The 20,242-nt window shown below is 38.0% G+C and overlaps 1 protein-coding gene across 1 annotated transcript in view; it reads left to right on the top strand.

Moving 5' to 3' along the window:
• PCNX2 (pecanex homolog 2 (Drosophila)) overlaps positions 1–20,242 on the top strand; it is a 156,568-nt gene that overhangs the window by 87,815 nt on the left and 48,511 nt on the right. The window contains exons 22-23 of the mRNA XM_017817517.1: positions 10,301–10,409; positions 15,059–15,188. Coding sequence (XP_017673006.1) covers positions 10,301–10,409; positions 15,059–15,188 — 239 coding nt within the window. The remainder of the gene's footprint in view (positions 1–10,300; positions 10,410–15,058; positions 15,189–20,242) is intronic.

Below are 20,242 nucleotides of genomic sequence, written 5' to 3'. Positions count from 1 at the left end.
CACAATGATCATTAGAGCCAATATGAAAAATAGCATTGCAGATGATAGCAATTAAATTCCTTTTAATTTCAAATCATAAGGGGCATAAGTTTTCTTTACCCTAATTAAGGTTTGAGCTTTAATTAGCTCAGTATTGTGAAACTTCAGTAAAGGATATGATCACTTGAGGATAAAGATGATGTGTGTTTATTTCATACTACAGACCCTAAGCAAGCTGCATCCGCCTTTGTTCCTAAAAGCTTTATGGGTCTTCACACATTCTGTCTGTAGTTCAGTCATTTTTATATTTGCAACTATTTTAACAAATAAAAACAAAATCTGAAATAGTCTCTATTATAACCATCACCTTTGGCTATGCAGAATTTATTACATAGTCATGACTAATTTCTGCTTGCACATTGAAAACATCAATTTACAACCCTCTGAATTCGGGAACACTAGAAGTGCTGTGCCTTAGTTATAGTGATGGTAATTTTTAAGAAAGATTACTCCAAAAAAATTTGCATGCTCTCAAAGCTCGGTGGTAATGTTTTTTTCTTCTGCCAGGCTCTGAAGAACATTCACAACTGCACTAGTCACTCTTGATGCAGATTATATGGAATAAAACTTTGCTAATAGTGTTGAGTAGAGTATTTCTGAATATCTCACTGATTTTGCTTCCCTCGTTTTCCTCGTTGTGATGTTGATTTAACGTAATTTAATCAAATCAGAAGCTCCAAATGAGCCTATTTCTCCCTGAACAAGTTGGGACACAGAAGTCCAAGTTGCTGCTCACAGATTTTTATCTCTGTCTGCAAATAGCCAAGACACCCACACTAAGATAACACAGAGAACAAGAGTCTATTCAGTTTTATTCCTAAGGATTTTTTTAATCACCTTAGATTTTTTTGTCTTTTTAACGTCTAGGACTTAGTAATGTGACACAGTTAATTAATTTCTATATTAAAAATGATTAGCTGTTTGCATTTTGACAAGTGGCAGAACGTGGAAACACTAAAAGTTGATTAGGCATATGCAGAGTGTGCTGTTTTGTCTTTCAAATTGCCTTGGGAAGGGAGCAAGATAAACATTTAGGAAAGTCTTTCTTAATTGTTTTTGAAAATGATTGCAGCTTTCAATTCAAGTGGAACAGGACTTCTCCATCTTTCTTACATCGAGACTTTCCACGTAGCCAGCCAAGATTGTGTCCTTGGCTACAGCCTGGGATTCTCCTGTCCAAAACTCTTGTTGTCTATAATCTTTAAATCAGAGCTGAATGCCTTTTAAAAATATGTGGGTGTAACGCTCTGATGTATATTGTACAGGAAGTCAAACCAGATAATTGAGACAGTCTACGTGACTCCGTGTAAACTTTTCAAATGAGCCGGTTGCTCTCCCCAAACTTTTTAGGAGATAATGTCACTACAAAGGTTAATAAGAATGTTCATATCAGGTGAAAATGGAAACCCATGAAAACCAGAATATATTCTTCATAGGTGGAGCAAAAGTGGAATACATAATTGGACGCAAGAGATTTCTTCCTAGACTTCTAAAGGTAGAAAAAACCTCAGACTTTTTCTGTAATAGAGTAAAAAATGTGGAAGTATTAGCTGGTTTGAATAAACTATTTGGGAATGATGGAAAGATGGGCCTTTCTTGCATCCTTTTGCTGTCTACTGACAATATTTAACTTAGGAAAAACTCTAACGCACGCAAAACTTATGAGAGGAAGAGCATAGGGATGGTTAAGTGCATATTATAGCTCATCCAGTCCATTTTTCTTCAGGCAAACAAAAAAAGTAAAATAGGAATATACCCAGCACTGCCCTCCTTGGCAGATGTGTGAGATGCTTTTAAAGGATGTCTGAAATAACAACTGTTCAAGTCAAGATGAACCGATATTGTTAAGTGTGAAGTAGAAATGAATGCAAATCATTCAAACAAGAAGTATATCAATTTGGAACTGGCTGAATGGTAACAAAGATGCTCAGGGCAAGACTTGTCCCCAGCTGTTTTGCTGTGCTCTGTTAAAGATGTGGTGTTCCATTAGATCCAGTGCCCCAGGCATCCTCTGTATTTTGCTGGTGGAGAGGGGTCATAGTATCTCCCTGAACTGCTTTTGGAACCTCCAGTAGACCTGATGTGGAGCTGAAGGAGCAAAGCCAGCTGGTAGTGTGAATGTGGATGCCTCTGGCTGCAGTATGCTTGTGGCTACTACAAAGGGCTGGTAGGGTTTTTTTACCAGTCTCTTCACTACTGGGAGCAACCAGCAGCATGTTGGAGTTTCCTGTGTGCCAAACTGCTAAACTGTCTCTTTTACCAGCAACTCTTTCATCAGTAGAGCACAACTGAGAAATGATACCTGTACTTTGGAATATGGATTTTTTAAAAAAATCTGTGTAGCTTCCTTTAAGGCCTAGAGAGGGAGCCACCCATAGCTTACACTCATCTACTACATGGATCTGTATGGGAATTATAAGATCCAGTATCGTTAACCCTCTAATGTATAGGACTGCAACTTCTTATCTCTTTCAGTGTCTTACATGTTACTGTCAGGCAGTTTAATGGCCTCTTAATTTGTGTGTGTGGATGAACTAATTAGCAATACAAAAATATGAAATCACCTTATATTTTCTTATCATCAAGTCCTCTGAGGGTTCTGAATTTGTCTTCATGAATAAGGCAAAAAAATCAAAGAAGCCGAGCTTGTTAAATTTGCCTTCATTAACACTGAATTCATTTGCCTAAGTACTCTTACTCCTGCTGAGCTCACTTAAGTATACAATTTCCCTGTCTGATTTTTTTTTTCTTGTTTCCCAGAATACATTTTCCAGCTAATAAGGAATCTACTTTTTTTTATTTTTTAAAAGAATTTTTCCCTTATCTGTATACATCTTTCTGCCATAGTATCCAAGACCATGTATTTCTGAAAGATGATATTTATGTCAAAGTAGATCCAGCTAAGGCAGCCAGTTTGTAACAACTCGACAGACCTGTGCTGATCAGGCTTAACTTTCAACATCCACAACACAATCCCTTGGACAGGAAAGAAATTATGTGTCTCATCTTGTTTTCCTTCATTTTATGAGAAAGTGCTGCCAAGTGCATTGACCTTCTTGGTGCTTTGTTGAAGTCAAGTAATTAACCTATTGGATCTTTTTATTGCCTTTGTGGCAATAAAACTCTTGGTTAGTTGGCATGTCCCATTGATTTAGGTGCTACTTATAAGTCAGAAGCCTCACTCTTTTTCCTTTCCCCTTCAGATTTTTCATCCTTCTCTAAATCTGATGTTTCACTTCAAAGGTTTTGGCACTAAGTTGTTAATTCATATTTTAATCCATTCCTTGCCATTTGTGCATACTGAAATCCAATGTCTTAATCATCTGTACTCTCTTGGCTCACAGCTGTTTCCTCAGCTTTTGATATCTGGCATATAAATCCTTTTAAGACGCTTTCTGCTGAGTAAAATACCCAAGGCTACATCTGATATTTGGCAGGATAATCCCAGTGGTATTTTCTGTAGACTCCTTAACTCTCTTGGGCACTGTACAGTTCATGTTTCCTTTTAGTATTGGAGGAATGGTTTAATTGATTTTTCATTCAGCCTTCCATCACTGACCTCTTTGTCAGACTTAATTCCTTACACTATTCCCAAATTAAATTTTCTCTCTTGTTTTTTTGTGTGTGTGTTTTGGTTTGTTTTTTTTTTAACTAGAATGGGACAAATGCACTTGGGGGTTCAGGGAGGTGTACGCCCACTTGCTGGGTCAGTCTGACTCACTAGTCACTGAAGACCACATTCATGTGCATTCACGCTGATAGAGGTGTGTTCTGTGTCTGTTGATGCAGGGACTGAAAGAGAAGTCTTGAGCATTTCAGTGCACAACTTTGTGCTTTTGCTTATGTCCACTTTTACCACAGAATCATAGAATGGCCTGGGTTGGAACGGACCTTAAAGACTGCCTAGCTCCAATTCCCTTGACAGGCGCAGGGGACACCTTCCACTAGACCAGGTTGTTCAAGGCCCCATCCAATCTGGCCTTGAAGACTTTCAGGGATGGGGCATCCACAGCTTCCCTGGGCAACCTGTTCCAGTGCCTCACCACCCTCATAGGGAAGAATTTCTTCCCCATACCTCATGTAAATTTCTTCTCTTTTAGTTAAAAAATATTCCGCCTTATCCTATCACTCCATGCCCTTGTAAAAAGCCCCTCTCTCCAGACCTCCTTTAGGTACTGAAAGGCTGATTAAGGTCTCTCTAGAGCCTTCTCTTCACCAGGCTGAACAACCTGAACTCTCTCAGCCTGTCTTCATAGGAGAGGTGCTCCAGCCCTCTGATTACCTTATTTGCCATGCTCTGGACCACTCTAACAGGTTCATGCCTTTCTTATGCTGGGGTCCCAGAGCTGGATGCAGTACTCCAGGTGTGATCTCATGAGAGCAGAGCAGAGGGGCAGAATCACCTCCCTTGACCTGCTGGCCACACTATTTTTGATGCAGCCCAGGATACAATTGGCTTTCTGAGCTGCAAGTGCACGTTGCTGGGTCATGTCCAGCCTCTCAACCACCACCAACGCCCTCAAGTCCTTCTACTCAGGGCTGCTTTCTATCCCTTTTCCTAGCAGCCTGTATTTGTGTTTAGGATTGCCCCAGCCCAGGGGCAGGACCTTGCACTTGGCCTTGTTGAACTTCATGAGGTTTGCACTGGCCCAGTCCTTTAGTAAAGGAAATTTCTGGGAAGATAGTGTTGTCAGAAGCCATGCCTATGAAGGCTTCGCTGAAAAGGCTGGATCAGTGCAGCTGATGAGTGCACTCATCATTTATTTTGATTGTCTGACCCTCTCTATATTAAGCTGATGAGCTCTGATCTTGTCCTTTTTGCCCTTTTGGCTATATGGAAGTTACTTTTTTACAGTGCTGCAGGCTCCTTCCCTGGGCTCTTGCTATCAGCTGACAGTGTAGGAAGAAGCAGCATCTGCCATGAGCAGATCCAGGGCTGTTAGGTTTTATGATCGTCTTATTGTTATAATCCTCATCATACTTACATCTGGTTAACATTTAACCTCAACTGTAAGGCTTCCAAGGCTTGTTACTCAAACTGCTTAAAACATGCCTGCTTTGTACACTGTCGAAATTAAGTGCTGAATGCTGTGTTTCAGGAATATATTCCTTCCTCTAAGGTTTCATAACAGAGCCTTGGAGGCTCTGTTATGTTTCGATCCTCTTGTATATATTGTATTAGACAATGATTTTGAAAACCTCAGTATAAAGTCTTCAAATGTCTGTAAGCATATGCGGGTAAAGACAGCCTGGAAAGTACTTGTTGTAGATTCAAACATAGTGCTGTTCAAATACAGCAGTAGAATGTCACAATGACTTAGGACATAAACATTAAAAACCTTTAGTATTTCCATTAAATCTTGTTTTGTAGGATTTCATAGGTGAAGTTTGCTTTAAATAGTACTAAATAAAAACAAGAAAGTCAATGATTTGCAAAGAAAAGTCATTAACAAGAGTAAAATTATTCCACCTAAATTTAATTTCATATCCATAAACATATACCTACTCACAACTTTACCCTCTTTATGTATCCTAATTTTTATTGACATACAAAACTAACCAACTAACCAACCAAAACCACCCAAAAAACCCCCAAAACCCAATAGATATTAGGATTTAATTCCAAGAGTTGGAGTTACCAACTGACCAGAATTAGCTTAACATATAAAACTAAATAACCCTCTCAGAGTCTGAGTTCAAATTGTCTCAAGTTCTCAGGATCTAAAGAGGAATATGAAGAAATACCTATTGAAATGGGGAAATAATTGCTTTCTGCACTTAACTGTTTAAATCTCTCAATTTTGTGTTGCATGTAGAACATATATCCATATGTATATGACAGTTATTTTTGTTTAAAAACAATATATATATATAGTTTTTTTAAAACACAGCAAAATTCAAACTTAGCAAGAAAATGTTAATGTTTTTGCATTATTTAGTCCCAGTATTGCCAAGAAGTCTGCCCACACAGAGTCCCAACAGATGCTAAACATATAGAAAGGCTGCCAAAAGCTGAAAGCATTGCGTAGTCTGCATCTCACATTGTGTCATTTAAATTCAAGTGTTAATCTTTGCCTAGTTTATTGAAAGCTACCAAACTGAGAAAAGGAGATCCCATTTTAGTGATGTTTCAGACTCCTGAAATCTTTTATTTTTTTCATGTATGTTAACTAATTTCCATTAACTTCTAGTTTGTAATGTTACTTGAATTTGGTTGAGTAAGAATAACCAGATTTAAAAGTCCTGAAAAGATTAGTCTTTGCCTTTGCTTTGTTTATATATATATATATAGAATACTAGCTGATTCACCAGAAGTCTGCAGAGGCTTCAGAACTCATAGAAGACTTAAGGATGATTAAGATAAAATGTTGTCCACGTAAAATAAATATGAAAGATGGATGCATGTTCTGCACTTTCACTCGTCAGTGGTGGGAATATGCTGGTTGAAATAATTTAAACGCCAATAATTTAAATACCAATAATTTAAACGCTTTGTCAAAGACTTTAAAAACTGTTTACTGTGCAAAACTGTCACATGAGTAAAGATATCTAGGAATATTAGAACTTCTATGCCCCCTAAATAATATATCACATATAATAGTTCTGTTTAGTGAACTGTAGAAAACATTGATGATCTAATAAGGCTTAAAACAAATATTCTTTTATAAATCATCCTAATCTAAAATGCAGAAGTCTTAAATAAAAATTAATCTTTTATACTTGTTTAAGGAAATGGTTATAAAGAGAGGGTTAAAACTCAGTGCAGATTTTTTTTTTCCCACTGTTAGTTTGTATGAGAAGGTTCCCTCTTTGTATCTAGCGCAAAGAATGTACCTTGCACCCTCATTCAAACAAAACTCTACTGAGGATAAATTGTGTGTCCCACAGAATCACAGAAGGGCTGAGGTGTCCCATCAGGTTCTGTGGAAATGTTTGGTTCAATATATCCTTAATTAATCCTTCATTATTTAGGGTGTCTTAATTTCTCCATGATTTCTCACAAGTCTCAGGGGCTGGTGACTCCTGAAGGCTTAACAGTGAAAACCAAGGCAGAGAAGGCACTGAGTACCTCGGCCTTCCCCGTGCCCTTTGTCACCAGGTTCCCTGCCCCATTCATCAACTGATCCACGTGTTTTTTTCCTATTCTGCATGTTGCCCTCAATATAACTGTAGAAGTCCTCCTTGTTGCCTTTTGCTTTCCTCGCCAGATTCAGCTCCAGATGGGCCTTGGCTTTCTTATCTCTTTCTAATTAATTCTATATTGTTTCTGACAATTTAAAAAAGATGAAAGTTTTCCTCTTTAGCTAGTGTCTTCAGATTACTGAAGACTGAAACACACTTAGTTGCAGTCAAAATGGCTACATGTAGAGAATGGCTGTTTCTGAGGACAAGCTTCCCCTCTTTATGAAGGAAATTTTTAGCAGCTTCAGTTTCTTTCCGTGAGAAAAGCTTTGTGATTCCTTGGAATTCCTGTGTTAGATACAGGAGAAAGCATATTTTAAACTGGATAAAACTGATAAGGAGGAATATTTTTTCAGATGGTTCTAGCAAAATGAAAAAGAGAAACTGTAAAGCCAAGTCCCCCTTCCCTAAATCTCAATGTTATAGTTGTTAGAGGACATCACCTTTAGTAATAATAGTTGAAAAATATATATGTAAAATGCTAATGGCAAGTTACTCCAAAGGTGATTTGCAGAACATGCCCTGGAAGCAGGGATTTAAGAGGTAATAGAGGCACTTGACAACTCTTAATGAAAGCAGTAGCTTGAAAATCACACATTTCCAGGCTTATGCTATGGTGTTGTAAGGCTTTCAAAAACTAAGAGAGGTTCACTAAAGCATTCTTCTTGCATTCATGTTCTTGTGAATGGAAATGAGCTCCTTTGCCTGTCTTGTAGAAGTGTTAGCAGAGAGGCAAGTGTTGAAAGAAACAACAGCAAGTTCAAGCAGTGGTGAATGCAGAAGTAGTAGGACTTGTTAGATGAAACAGAGAACTTGGGCTCCATGGCCTGTTTTGCAAGAATGTATAAATATTAAAGAATGCTTAAAATTATGTAATGGAACAAGTAGCCAGAAGGGTGTCCTCATGGATTTGGTCTCCTAGCAAATGCAAAACCTGAATTTTATTTGAGGTTTGAAAACCTTTTGATGAACTCTGTGCTTTGAGCACAGCTGGGGTGATTTATGGCTTTGTGATTGCTATCTGTAAATGGCAGAACTTCACTGGGTTGTGCTGCAGTTTTGAATTTTTGAGGTTTCGGATGCAAGTCATTAGCTTTTTCCAGCCCTTCATTTAAATCTTTAGCAGATACAATTCTTCTTCCAGCTGTTCATTGAGACATTTCAGATAAATAAAAATGAAGCAAAACAAAGCAACTCCACAACCTGCTAAATAAGGTTCAGATAAATAAATGTTCGTTCTAGTTTCAGTTCAGTTTTACTTGCCTACTTTAATGCTGTAGTTTTCAAGTCATATGTAGTATTTTTGACAAAAAACAAAGTTAGCAAGATATGAGTTTCTCAAACTAAGTAGGGGTAACCAGGCTATGCCTTGAAGGGTTTGCAACAGCTTGTTTCTATCAGGGCTTTGCTTGTTTTAAATAGTATATCTATGTGCAAAGTTAATATAATCTATACTTTGCATATTGCTGCTAATTTGAGTCATGCCAAAGCAAAGAAAGCATGTGAAGCACTGCTTGCATCTGAACTGGAAGGTTTATTAGTTGTAACTGGAGATAACATGACAGGGGTTATAACTGGAGTTAGCAGCTGCTTCTCTGATCATTTGGTAGCACAAAGACCAAAACAAGTCAATGCTATTAGTCATTCTTACTTTCCTCACAGTTAATTTGCAATTACTTACAACAATTCATGGAGCAGCTCAGTAAGTGCATTGTAAGTGCATTGCCCCTGTTGATCCAGACAGGCAAGTGTTACTTTGGGCATGATAACTAAGAGATGAAATGAGATGACCAGAGAAGGTGCATCCTCTCTGACTGTCAGCATACTGGTACGTTAAGTGTGCCTAGAACCATGCTCTGACCCTGAGGCCAGCTGTTAAGGTGGAAGCTCTTGTCTGTGCTAATGAACTCTCACAGCCTGTATGCAAAATGGACAGTGGAGGGTTTTCATTCAAAAGGATTCTTGGGGATTGCTTGGAAGAGTGCTAGCTGGGCCAGACCAAAACCTTCCCAGAAGCCTTTCTAACAATTTAAAAATACGTACAATAGCAGTGCTTGGGAACATTCCTGGAAGCATTCTACTGTACAAGTATTGGTATAGTCTCAGTGTCTTTCAGGATGGTGGCAACATCTTGTTTTTCACTAACTCAAATAAAAAATTACTCTAAGAAATTCAGTGTGTTATATAAGCATGAAATATTGCATATGCTCCTGTTTCACTGTCAGCTTGTATGTGTGTTGAGCACTAATGTGTGTGGATGGCCAAATCTTTCCTGACAGTTTGTCAGGAACCCACTCTGCAATACGAATCTGATGGCCTGATGTAGATGAGACATAAGATCTGTTCTGGCCTGATGCCAAGAGAAATGGCAGGAGAAAAAAGTGTATTCTGGGGAATAAGCACACATCATTTTTGAATCAGAAAATGCTAGTTGCAGCGCCAAGCATATTTTACAGAAAGCAAAAGTAAATTCATTGTGGTTTTCAGTTTTTACTGCACAACAATAAAAGCTCATATTTATGCAATGTTTTTATGGTACAATGGTCTTGAAAATGCAGCTGCAATTCATGACTAATGCCACGCCTATGCTTACATCATAGTGGCTTCTCCCATTAAGTCAACAAATAAGAATGTTGTTTTCTTGAGAAATAAGTCAGATTTCAATGTGCAGAGCCGCTCATGTCACACATTGAACTTTTTCTGTTCACTATACCCAGTTTCTCCTGGAGTCTCCTCTTCTGTAACCATCTGACTTGCGGTGATTTATATTCAGTGAATATCAGAACCTGTTTTCCCACTTTCTAATTAGAGCAGACATACTTTTTAAAGGTAATCTGAGAACTACTTCAGTATGGTGGTTAAAAACATACCTCATTGCAAGTTTGAATTTTGAATGAAGAATGTACTTTTATGCCTTAATGAAGTTAAGACCTTTATACCCACGAAAGCTAATAACACAATATAATTTATTTCGTGTTTGTTCCAGGGCACAGTTCTAAAGTGTCTCTTTCAGATACTAGTTTTGAAACTGTCTCAGTGCCTAAAAAGTTACCATGTTTTTCTGTTTTTCTTTTTTCAGCTGTGGGACCTACTGCAGAAGTTGCAGTTCATCATGACATACATTGCTCCATGGCAGATTGCCTGGGGATCATCGTTCCATGTTTTTGCTCAGCTCTTTGCAATACCTCATATCCTTTGTAAATTAGTTTTTCTTTACTCTTAAAGTCTTCTTCATGTATGTAATTTATTTTCAGTGTTTGAACAAGGTGTGAAATTCCTAGGTAACTTATTTTAAAATGTGAAAATGCTTAGAACACCTTCTGAGAAACACAGTTTTCTCCTTTTTTTTTTTCCCCTGCATAGGATCTGAAACTGGGACACTGAACTCTGACTTAAACTGGTGTGTTTATCCCTGCTCACTTCCCACCCAGCCACATTCTGCAGATCACTTACTTCCCTAGTCCTCAGCACTGACTTCTGATGTATCCAGAAAGAAATGTTGTGATGGACATATTGTGAAATGCTGGGCTCATGGCTGACTGAGCTCTCAAATATTAGTTCCTTTCTCAGTTGCCTCTAATTGGTATCTCAGATTTCAGTAAGCCAATTTCTGCTGCAACTGTCCTGATTTTTTTTAAATTTTATTTCAGAAGTAGAGGGGTTTTAACATTTTTATGCAAATTTTTCATTGGAGTGCTGAGAAGCATTCTCCTTTTTAACATTTCCACTCTGTCTTTTGAGTAACAATATATATTCATCAGCACCAAAGCAGTCCTTCAGAAGAAGTCTGTTTTCGTTCTGTTACAGGACTGTGAATATTGGGTTTGTGAGTATGGGGAGTAAAACACAGAGTTCAATGCCCCCCAAATTTCTTTAGGGTTAAAAAAATGTATATTGAATTTTTTGAACAAAAATCATTCTGTTTAAAGTCAAATTCAGTTAGAAACTTGACTGAATACAGAAAAAAATTAATACAAAATATAGCATTTTAACTGAACAAATTTAAGTTTATAGACAGCTAATGCATTATCAGATACTAACTTTTAATTTCTTCCTTCCCTGCTAACCAAGGTTGTGGAAGAAGAGTTGACAAAGTGGTTTTAATTCAGACTTACTGAAGAGTTTACTTTGTACTGTTTATTAGATATACACACTTAAGTCTTTGTCCCTTTCATTCCACAGGGTTGGGATTTTTTTCCCTTGAGTGATTTCTTCCCTCTGCTCTTTGCTGTGAAACATATGCAATGTTGATTAACAATGCTTGTGTTTCTAGATAGGAAGAATAAAGAGTAAGAGCCTCAGACAGAAGGAAGTGCACACAGAATAACTCCCAGAGGGAAAGCTTTAAACTATCTAGTTATGGAAGAAAAGCATTATAAAAGCAGTGATCTAAGAGTTTTAGGTGATTTGTAGCAAATCATTCCAGAATTTCACAACAAAAAATATTTTCATCTCTATTGTAGGTGTGAACTGCAGGAGAAGTGTATCTGAAGTTATTTAGCAAAACCTTTAAGAACTGAGATTATATTTCAATAGGTTTCCCTTTGGTCACAAATATTTTGTGCAGTGGTAACTTTGCTCTTGATAAAAGTACTGATTAAGTCTTGTAAAATGGAAAGTAGTTAAACCAGGATTTAGTTTGTTTACAGAGCTATTGCCAAGGTGATCAAGCCTAGCTTTCTATTATTTATATTTGTAGTATGCTTTGTAAATGCAAATATGTCTTCTAAAGCAGTGTTGCAATTAAGTTAAATGGTTAAATGCTGAAGTTACTATTCCCACAGCAACAATAACTCTGCCTCTTTGCACATTATTTTTATTTGTTGTTATCATAACCCTGCAAACAGTAATGATGAACGCATGTTCCAGTTTGCAGAGGCACTAAGCCTGCCATTTCTTTGCAGAGTTAATTGTTTGTGGCTCTTGATTGCTTCAATCACATCTGCAAACAGGATGTAAATGTTTAAATTTTGAAGTGCCTTGGTGAACTTTTGCCGTAGAGCTCAGTGATAGGAGTATTTCAGCATGCTTTAATGCATTAGATTCCAGCGTGCAGGACATGAAGGGCATCATGTGTGGAGCTTTCCCTGGTGGAGGTTGTGGAGTCTTGACCATTAGAGATCTTCAGGAATTTAGATGAATGTCTATCAGGAATCATACAGGTTTAGCTGATCCTGCTTGTGTCTGATAGATGATCCCTCAAAGTTCCTGTTAATCCCAGAAGACCAGGAATGGGAATGGGAATGGGCTTCTGGCTTGAGTAGAGATCTGCAACTTTCCTAGTGTTTAAATTGTAAGATGAGGTTATGCATGTATAAATATCAGCACACTGAGAAGGTCAGTGTAATCTGTTGTTCAAAGGAGGATTTTACCTAATAAATGAACAGTGAAATTAGGGGGAGGTGGGGAAGGAGTTTGTAGTCAAGATTATCCTGTTTAGCAGAGTTTTTGCTTTGGTTGTTTCAGGGTTACAGCTCTAACATTAGAAAATGAAGGCCTGTGACACTTAATTTTCCCATTCTCTAGGTGATTGTGTGCCTGGCAGGGACCTATAGAAATTGCAAGTAAAAATGTGGGGTTTGAGAAACAGAGGATTTTGGCTGGCCTTATTGCAGAGTTTTGTGTTAAAAGAAGGGGATGGAAGATTTTAAAAATGTCAGTCTTTCAGTTACTTGTTTTGAAGCCAATTTGAATTTAAACAGATTTTTAAATTATAAGAGTTAATCTTCCAAATACAAAGCTTTATTTCAGGTTGAAGATTTTTTAGGTTTGGGTTTTTTTGTTCTCAAAATTTGATTTTGGCCATTTTAAAAGAAAATCCATTATTCACAAAGAAACAAGTTCTACTTCTAGATGGTATAGCCTAACAAAGATAGTACACAGGAAACCTCATTTGGGACATAGTGCAAAAAAGTATGCTTCTAAGTTTTTGACACTTCTTTCCTGTTTTTTACTTAGACATAATTAAAGCGTTGTTATTAAAAAAAATTACCTAATAAAAACAAATTGGATACCCTCAAATAAAAAAATCCCCGAAGACAGATAATTGCCCACTGCACACGTCAACTATACATAAGGGAGTCAGGCTTTAACTTGCTCTTGTGGCACACTTACAGATATGAAACAATTAGTTAAAATCACTCCTCACAAGTCAAACGAGAAATGTCTTCCATCATCCATTTAGTAGAGTATTATGTCTTTTAGGAAAAAAAAACCTGATGCTACTGATTATGTCTTAGACATGAACAGTTCACAGTGGAGTGCAAAATGTCTTAACTTATGAAGGTGGCAATTTTTTGTGATTAATCATGATATTATAACCTGCTTTAAAAAAGGCAACTTGCTTTGCTGTCCTTATCTGTCCTCCTTGTTCTCTTTTCGTCTCTTCAGCTCCTATGCCTCCTTCCCTTATCTGACACTTGTAAATTCTTGTTCATCTTTCACACCAGTGCTTGGTTATGACTACGGTGTAATGTGACAGTTTAACTTTTTTGATGTGCTTGCTTTCTGCTCTGTGCTCTCTGTCACTTTTTAAACTTTAGACTCTGAGGGCAGATCATTTTTCAAACTCTTTAATGCACAAAGACACTATTCCAGACCACTCTCTTTTAGTGAGTTTGAGGGATTTGAGAGATATCTTTTGACCAACATTTGGGTTTAGATTTTGCAAATGGCTTTGAAAGCATGGCTAGCTAGCCTCTGTGTGGAAATGCTCTGCCAAGAATGATGCTACATGGGTAAAAGTGTTTTTTGTGAGGTCTCAGAGACTGTGGGAGACACATACAGTATATTGCTATAAGAGGGTAAGCTAAAAGACTGTGGTTATTGGGTGATTTAACTTGAAATTTAGTTTAAGATGCGCTTGATCACTGTACCTGGATAGTGGTTCCTTAGTTCATGGCTTCTTTACTTTGCACCTGCATCCCAAGAGAGGTGTAAGGAAGGACAACTTGTCTCTTATGCCAACTTGGAGGTCTTTTTTTTCTTAGATTTCGTGGATGTGGTGTGAATTAACGAAGAATTTAAGCCTAACATTTTATTTGCTTGCATTTATTTAATCATGTTTCTTTTGATTTGCATCTTTTTCAGTATCCTTATCCATCTCTAACTTGCTTTTCATCAGCCTGAAATATGACTTTACATTTAAAGTAAGCTATGGATTCAGGCATTCACTGTGATGTTTATGTGTGATATTTACTATTCCCCTGTCCTCACCTTCTCATTTCGTATATATTTCAAAAAGTATGAAATGCTGAACATTTTTTACCTTTTGGTCAGCATGGATATTAAATTGTCAGTAAGAATTAACATGAAAGCATGACTTCAAACCAGCAGGTTGGATTATAGAGGCATAGTTTCTCCACATTCCAAAACAAGCAGAAACTCACAGAATGGAACACTGGACACAGTGAGAGCAAGACTCCAGTGCAGAGAACGAAGAATTTCCAAGAAAGTGATTTTTTGGTTTTGTGTGTGTGGGTTTTGAACTCTGTGTCAGACTCTGGAGAGACACTCCTGTGTTATAGAAGGTACACTAGGTAGCTGGAAAAGGGCACTTAACTGTGCTGCCTATGCTCGGGATCTGTCCTGAGGCGGAGCTTAGGCAGGGACACCCTGATAATAATGTACTCTGTTCAGACATGTCAGCTCTGTTACAACTGTGTAGCATTGAAGAGCCACATATTACATGCTAGTAAGGGATAATTTGGCACTGCCTGCCTTCCTTTCCTTTACTTACCACCTCTTTGGTAAAATAAACAACAGCAAAAAAAGTAGTTCAAAGAGTGTTTTAAAATATAATGAAATCATTTGTGTTACCTTAACTTGCAATTTTCAGACTCTGCTATGCTTTTTTTTCAAACTCTGGCCACTTCAGTCTTTTCTACACCACTAAGTCCATTTCTGGGTAGTGTCATCTTTATTGCATCATACGCAAGACCGATCAAGTTCTGGGAGAAAAATTACAAGTAAGACTATTCAAAATTTTCTACACTTGTTATTTGTAAAGGTTTTGCTCTCATTAGTTTCATTTCTGGAGATATTACTATTTCATGGTGATTTGGTTATTTCTGAAAATGTATGTAAACAATTACTGGTTTGTTACAGATGAGGCGTCATGTTGCATTTGTTGTACAGACATACAGTAAGGGAGCTGTGAAAAAAAAATTAGTAAAACTCTCAGCTGTCAGCTAGCTAGTGTTAGCAACTAAATCTGTAAAGCCTTTGGCACAAGGAGTCATACTGCATGAATACATTTTATACTAACTAGCCTGATTAAATGTTACCCTTTGGGATGGGGCAGGTAACTCTCACAGCAAAGCGATGATGATTGTACGGTGTCATTACTTGTTATGTCCGATCTTGGAGCTTGACTCAAGAATTGGTTGTCAGATTTTAGCTACCATTCATTTGGTTTAAGAAGGAGATAAAGATTGAATAACTTCTGCTTCTTCTGCCCAGTAGGATTTGAAAGCTCTCTGTAACTGGGATCAAATGGGCTCCCAAGAAGAGTACTGGAGACAGGGAACCACTTCTTTTTCCAGGTAGAGGTAGTTTTTGGAAGGGATGACCATCTGCGATGTTAGTGGCTGGATTCAGTGAGTGGGCAGGGTGAGTCCTTTGAATCCTGTGCTCTGGGCAGTTCATGAGCTATTCACCCCCTACTAATGCGTAGGCAGGCTCAGAGTAACTTATTGCAGCTGCAGAACAGTGATATGAGACACACAGTGAAAATTATACTGGCCAAGTCAGGGCTTGGCCGGACCAGTGAGAAGTCCTTTGTGCTTGGCCACGCTTCTTGTATTGGTGCTGCTGGTGTATCTGAGAACCTCAAGAGAATTCAAAACTAGAAATTACAGTGATTGATTTTCCATCTTTTAGGGAAAGGGCCTGTTTAGTTTGAAGAATTTTATTTTGTTTGATTCTGACCTGTGTCAAATGAATAAGTGTGTACTCATCTATAAAGAAATTAATCGGACAGAGCCAAGTCATATAGAGAGGCTTTGTATTTGTTTCTGAATATGATGAGATTTGTGGAAACCTTTCAAGGGAAGCTGAGTTTTGTACACTGGGGCCAGATTTTAACAAAATTCTCTCTCACACATTTTTTTTCCTTGGGTCAACAGATTAATTATTTCAAGGGAGTGAAGCTGAGGGCAGTTATGGAAAGGCAGGAAGCTACCACTAATCCCACAGACAGCTTTACATTTTTGGATGAAAACTTTGAACAATATGAAGTAGGAAGTGGGGATTTTAATATCTGCTACACTTTAATTCAACCAGAGCATTTGGAAGGCCTTTGGTTTCTTTTCTAGGTACCAAATAGAAAATCAAACTCAGTTGTAGGCACATCACTTCCATATAGCTACGTTAGTGTTGAGTCTCTAGGTTATTGGGGGTCATTTGTATTTGCTTTTGGTCTGTCTAATCTTTTGGGACAAAATGAACAGGAGATACTCAAAGGAAATATCAACAAATGGCTGATGCTTGATACTTTAATGAGAGTGGGAGGTGGAGTGGGGTGGGCGTTGGTGTCTTGTTTTCATCAGTAGCACCCATCTGCTATTCTCTCTAAGGGAAGTGAAGAAGTCGATGCTACTAAATTTGGAAAGCAAGGTAATTATTTTACCCATAAACTGTAAAACCCCAAGTGCAAAAAAATCAAACCATTTTAATACTTTAATCCACCACTGCTTGTCCTTGCAAAATAAGCAATAACTACAAGTTTGTATTCAACATAAAGGCTTAAGTTACTCTTTGTAAAAAATCACGCTTTGTTGTTTGTTAGAAATTCTAATGTATCTTTTAGGATCTCACTTAAAGCCCACAATCTTACCTGTCAAAAACCTTTCAGGAGTAGAAAACAGCCTTGTAAAAGATTCAGATTGTCAAAGTGAAATAAATGTTTGCCTGAACCTGTGGCATCCCACAATATGCACATATAATGATGACTCCTAAATTTGTATTCCTTTTGTCTCTAACACTTCTGATTCTCCTTTACCTTGCTTCCATTTCAGTATTTCATTGCTCACATGAGAAAATAACCAGAGTGAGTGAGAGTGGGACTGAAAACCTCCTGGTTTATCAAAAGGACACAGTGAAAAGACAGAAAAAATCAAGGAGAGGGAGTGATTTTTTATTAAGAATAATGACATTTTCTACAAAATACTTAAAATAGTTGAATTGAGTGGGCGTTGCCTTACTGCTTTGAATCTTGACCTTTCAAGATCTAAAAAGTCAAAAGGATGTCATAATTGCTTTCTTTTGGAGCTGTGTAGTTAAATAGGATCAGGAACTTGAGCTGGAATGGAAAGTTGTTCTGGCTCCTGCACTGTCTTTGGACTGCAATTCCTTAGAGCCAGATGGGCACTGAATTTTAAGGTCATCTAAGACAGAACAAACAGAAGGGAAAGTTGATGTACAGACTTCCTTTTTGGAGTGCCTTGACAGTTAATTTTCCCAAATTCAGCTCAAGGTATTCGTGGAAAGTCACAGGTATGAGATAAGCTCATACGAAACAGAAGCTTTCAATTTTTTTTTTTGCCGTTTCCATACTTGTTGTTGACAGGAATTTTTGCTCAGGGGAAAGCTACCTTCAATGTACTTTATATACCTTTTTTGCTTTGCCTGCTTTGCATACTCATTTCCAAACACTTCCTTGCTATATTGATCTCTACAAAAAACCTCATTTACATTTATATGAAGTTAGAGTTTGTCAATTCCAGGGTTATATTTTTTATAATTTAATAAAAATTTAAAAACTGCTCCATTTATTCCTTAAAGTGTTGGTTTGGTTGTCTCTGCCTGGTATTTTCTGAGTGCACACATACATATCTTGCATTTCCAATGTTTCTTTTAGTCCCACTTTCTCTGCTGGCTGAAGAGGACTTTGAGTGCTCAGGTTTCTGACTGGGCTTCTTCCGCTCTAGATGATGTAAGCTGGAGCTGAAAGTCTTAGAGAATTAAGGTGATGGTTTGTTTGTTTTTTCAAGGAGACGGAGGAACTCAAGTGGGTAAAAAAAAGAGATTCATTTGGATAGTAGGCAAACTGTGAAATTCCTAACAGGCTCTTCAAAATTCAAGAATCATACTGTGCCTGTTTGTGCTCTTGCAGTGTGTGCACAGAGCATGGGTGTTCTTCCCTGCAATCAGCAGATGCTGTTTGTTTTTACTGTGCACTTTGGTACTCACTTCATGCAGAGTCTAGCACACTAATACATCACTGAGGTCAGGGATCTTTTGGGGGGTAAAAGGAAGGGTGACTTTAAGAAGAAGAAAAAATAAGGAATTTAAGATAGAACAACTTTTCATGCAATCACGGTTTTACAGCTTTTGCTGCCACTGTTGAAAAGAGAAGGGTGTAATACGTGAAGGTTTGCCTGCTCCTCATGAACTGATCACCTTGTGGGAGTTAACTATGAGAAATTTTCTTTCTCTCCCTCTCTGTTTATTTTTGCTGTCGTGGTCGTTTGGGGTTTTTTTTGGTTTTGTTTTTGTTTGTTGGTTTGGTTTTGTTTTTAAAGATTGGTGCAACACTGGCTTTGCCCTGCTGTTAACCTGGGTCCTGCTTCCCAGTTTGAAGAGTGGTGTTAAAGTCTTTATTTTCACAGCTGTTGGAATGATTAGGCTATAGATGTCAGAGAGAGAAAAGGAAATAGCAGTAAATCTTGTTTAATGTATAGGCACTTTAAAGCATAAAGTGTTTGTTTAAACGCTGTTGTTCAATTCCCCCGCTTTGCTTTTTTTCCTCAAATACTTTGTCATGCTGCAGCCTGACTCTGTCCTTCTCCTCCCTTCCTCTTATCTTGCTTTGTATCTTGCATATGACAATGGACAGAATAGAGTAGGAAGTTTACTTTCATTCCCCAGTGGGTTTAATTGCTGGATCACATCAAGCAGCCTGTTCCCTGCTGCAGCTGTGACTTGTCCCCACAAACAGCAAACTGCCACCAGGAGTCTGGAGATTTGGCTGTTTACAAGCTGTTCATCTCTCCTGCACCTTCCTGTTTCTATTCTTCTGGTTCAGTGCCTATTTTTGGGTAAGGCACAGCTTGCATTTGCTTTGAAGCGTAGTGAGTGAATTACAGTGCGATGTAACTGAATTAATTAGGTGTCTCTAAAGAGGCTGCAATTAAATTGCCAGTTATCTCAGACTGGCATTACAGGATGCCTCTCTGTGTTTGAAACTGTGAGGAAGCCTTTCTTTTCTCCATATTTTTAAAAACTGTGTCACTGTGTTATTATTCCAACTGTTGTGATCTGGAAAATAACCACCTGTAAGGTTAATGCAGCTGGAAATGGAGGGTGAGGAAAACCTGCCCTGCTTCAGATGTAGTGCAGATGGCTTTTTCCCTTTTCCTACCAGCTCACTTAACCTACCCATTGTGAACAACATGCAGGTGGAATGGGAAGATTTTTCCCAGTGTACATGTAATTTGGGTAGACCCCACATTATGCACGTGTGTGGGGAAAAGAGCTGTGAAAAGTACCTGTCTGCTCCCTCCCTTTTTCCCTTAAAATAACAGGCCCTCCACTTATTGTTAACACACCCTAGTGCATCTGGTTTCCCTGTGAGCTTGCTCATCTGTTACAGCTGTTAAAACCCCTGCTCTGAACACAAAATATCATTCACCCATAACTGTCCATGGGCCTTGTTTGGGTTCTGCACACTCAAACCTTTCAAGTTGTTCTTTTTAGGACTGGATTTCTTCTTTTTAGTCTTTTCTTGGTGTGTTGTTTGACTTTTCACATGTTCTTAGACCTCCATAGTAGTGATGTTTACAGAGGAACAACTGCAGCTATGTTTATAGTTCAGTAATGGCTTGGACACTGATTTATAATGAATACTTTCAAGAAAGGTACATGAACCTCTGAAGACAACATTTATAGCAAAGCTGCAGCACAGGAGAACCTTTTTTGCCCCTAGTTGACAGGAGATACTGTTTGCCTTTTTTCCTCAAATATCACTTCAGAAACATTGTCTTCTGACTATTGTCACTGCCCTACTTATGGTTCAAACTTA

This window comes from Lepidothrix coronata, unplaced genomic scaffold (genome assembly GCF_001604755.1).
Source record: "Lepidothrix coronata isolate B3197 unplaced genomic scaffold, Lepidothrix_coronata-1.0 Scaffold61, whole genome shotgun sequence".
NCBI classification, from domain to species: Eukaryota; Metazoa; Chordata; class Aves; order Passeriformes; family Pipridae; genus Lepidothrix; species Lepidothrix coronata.
The sequence above is the reverse complement of the archived record's forward strand: the minus strand, read 5'-3'. Positions and strand labels throughout refer to the sequence as shown.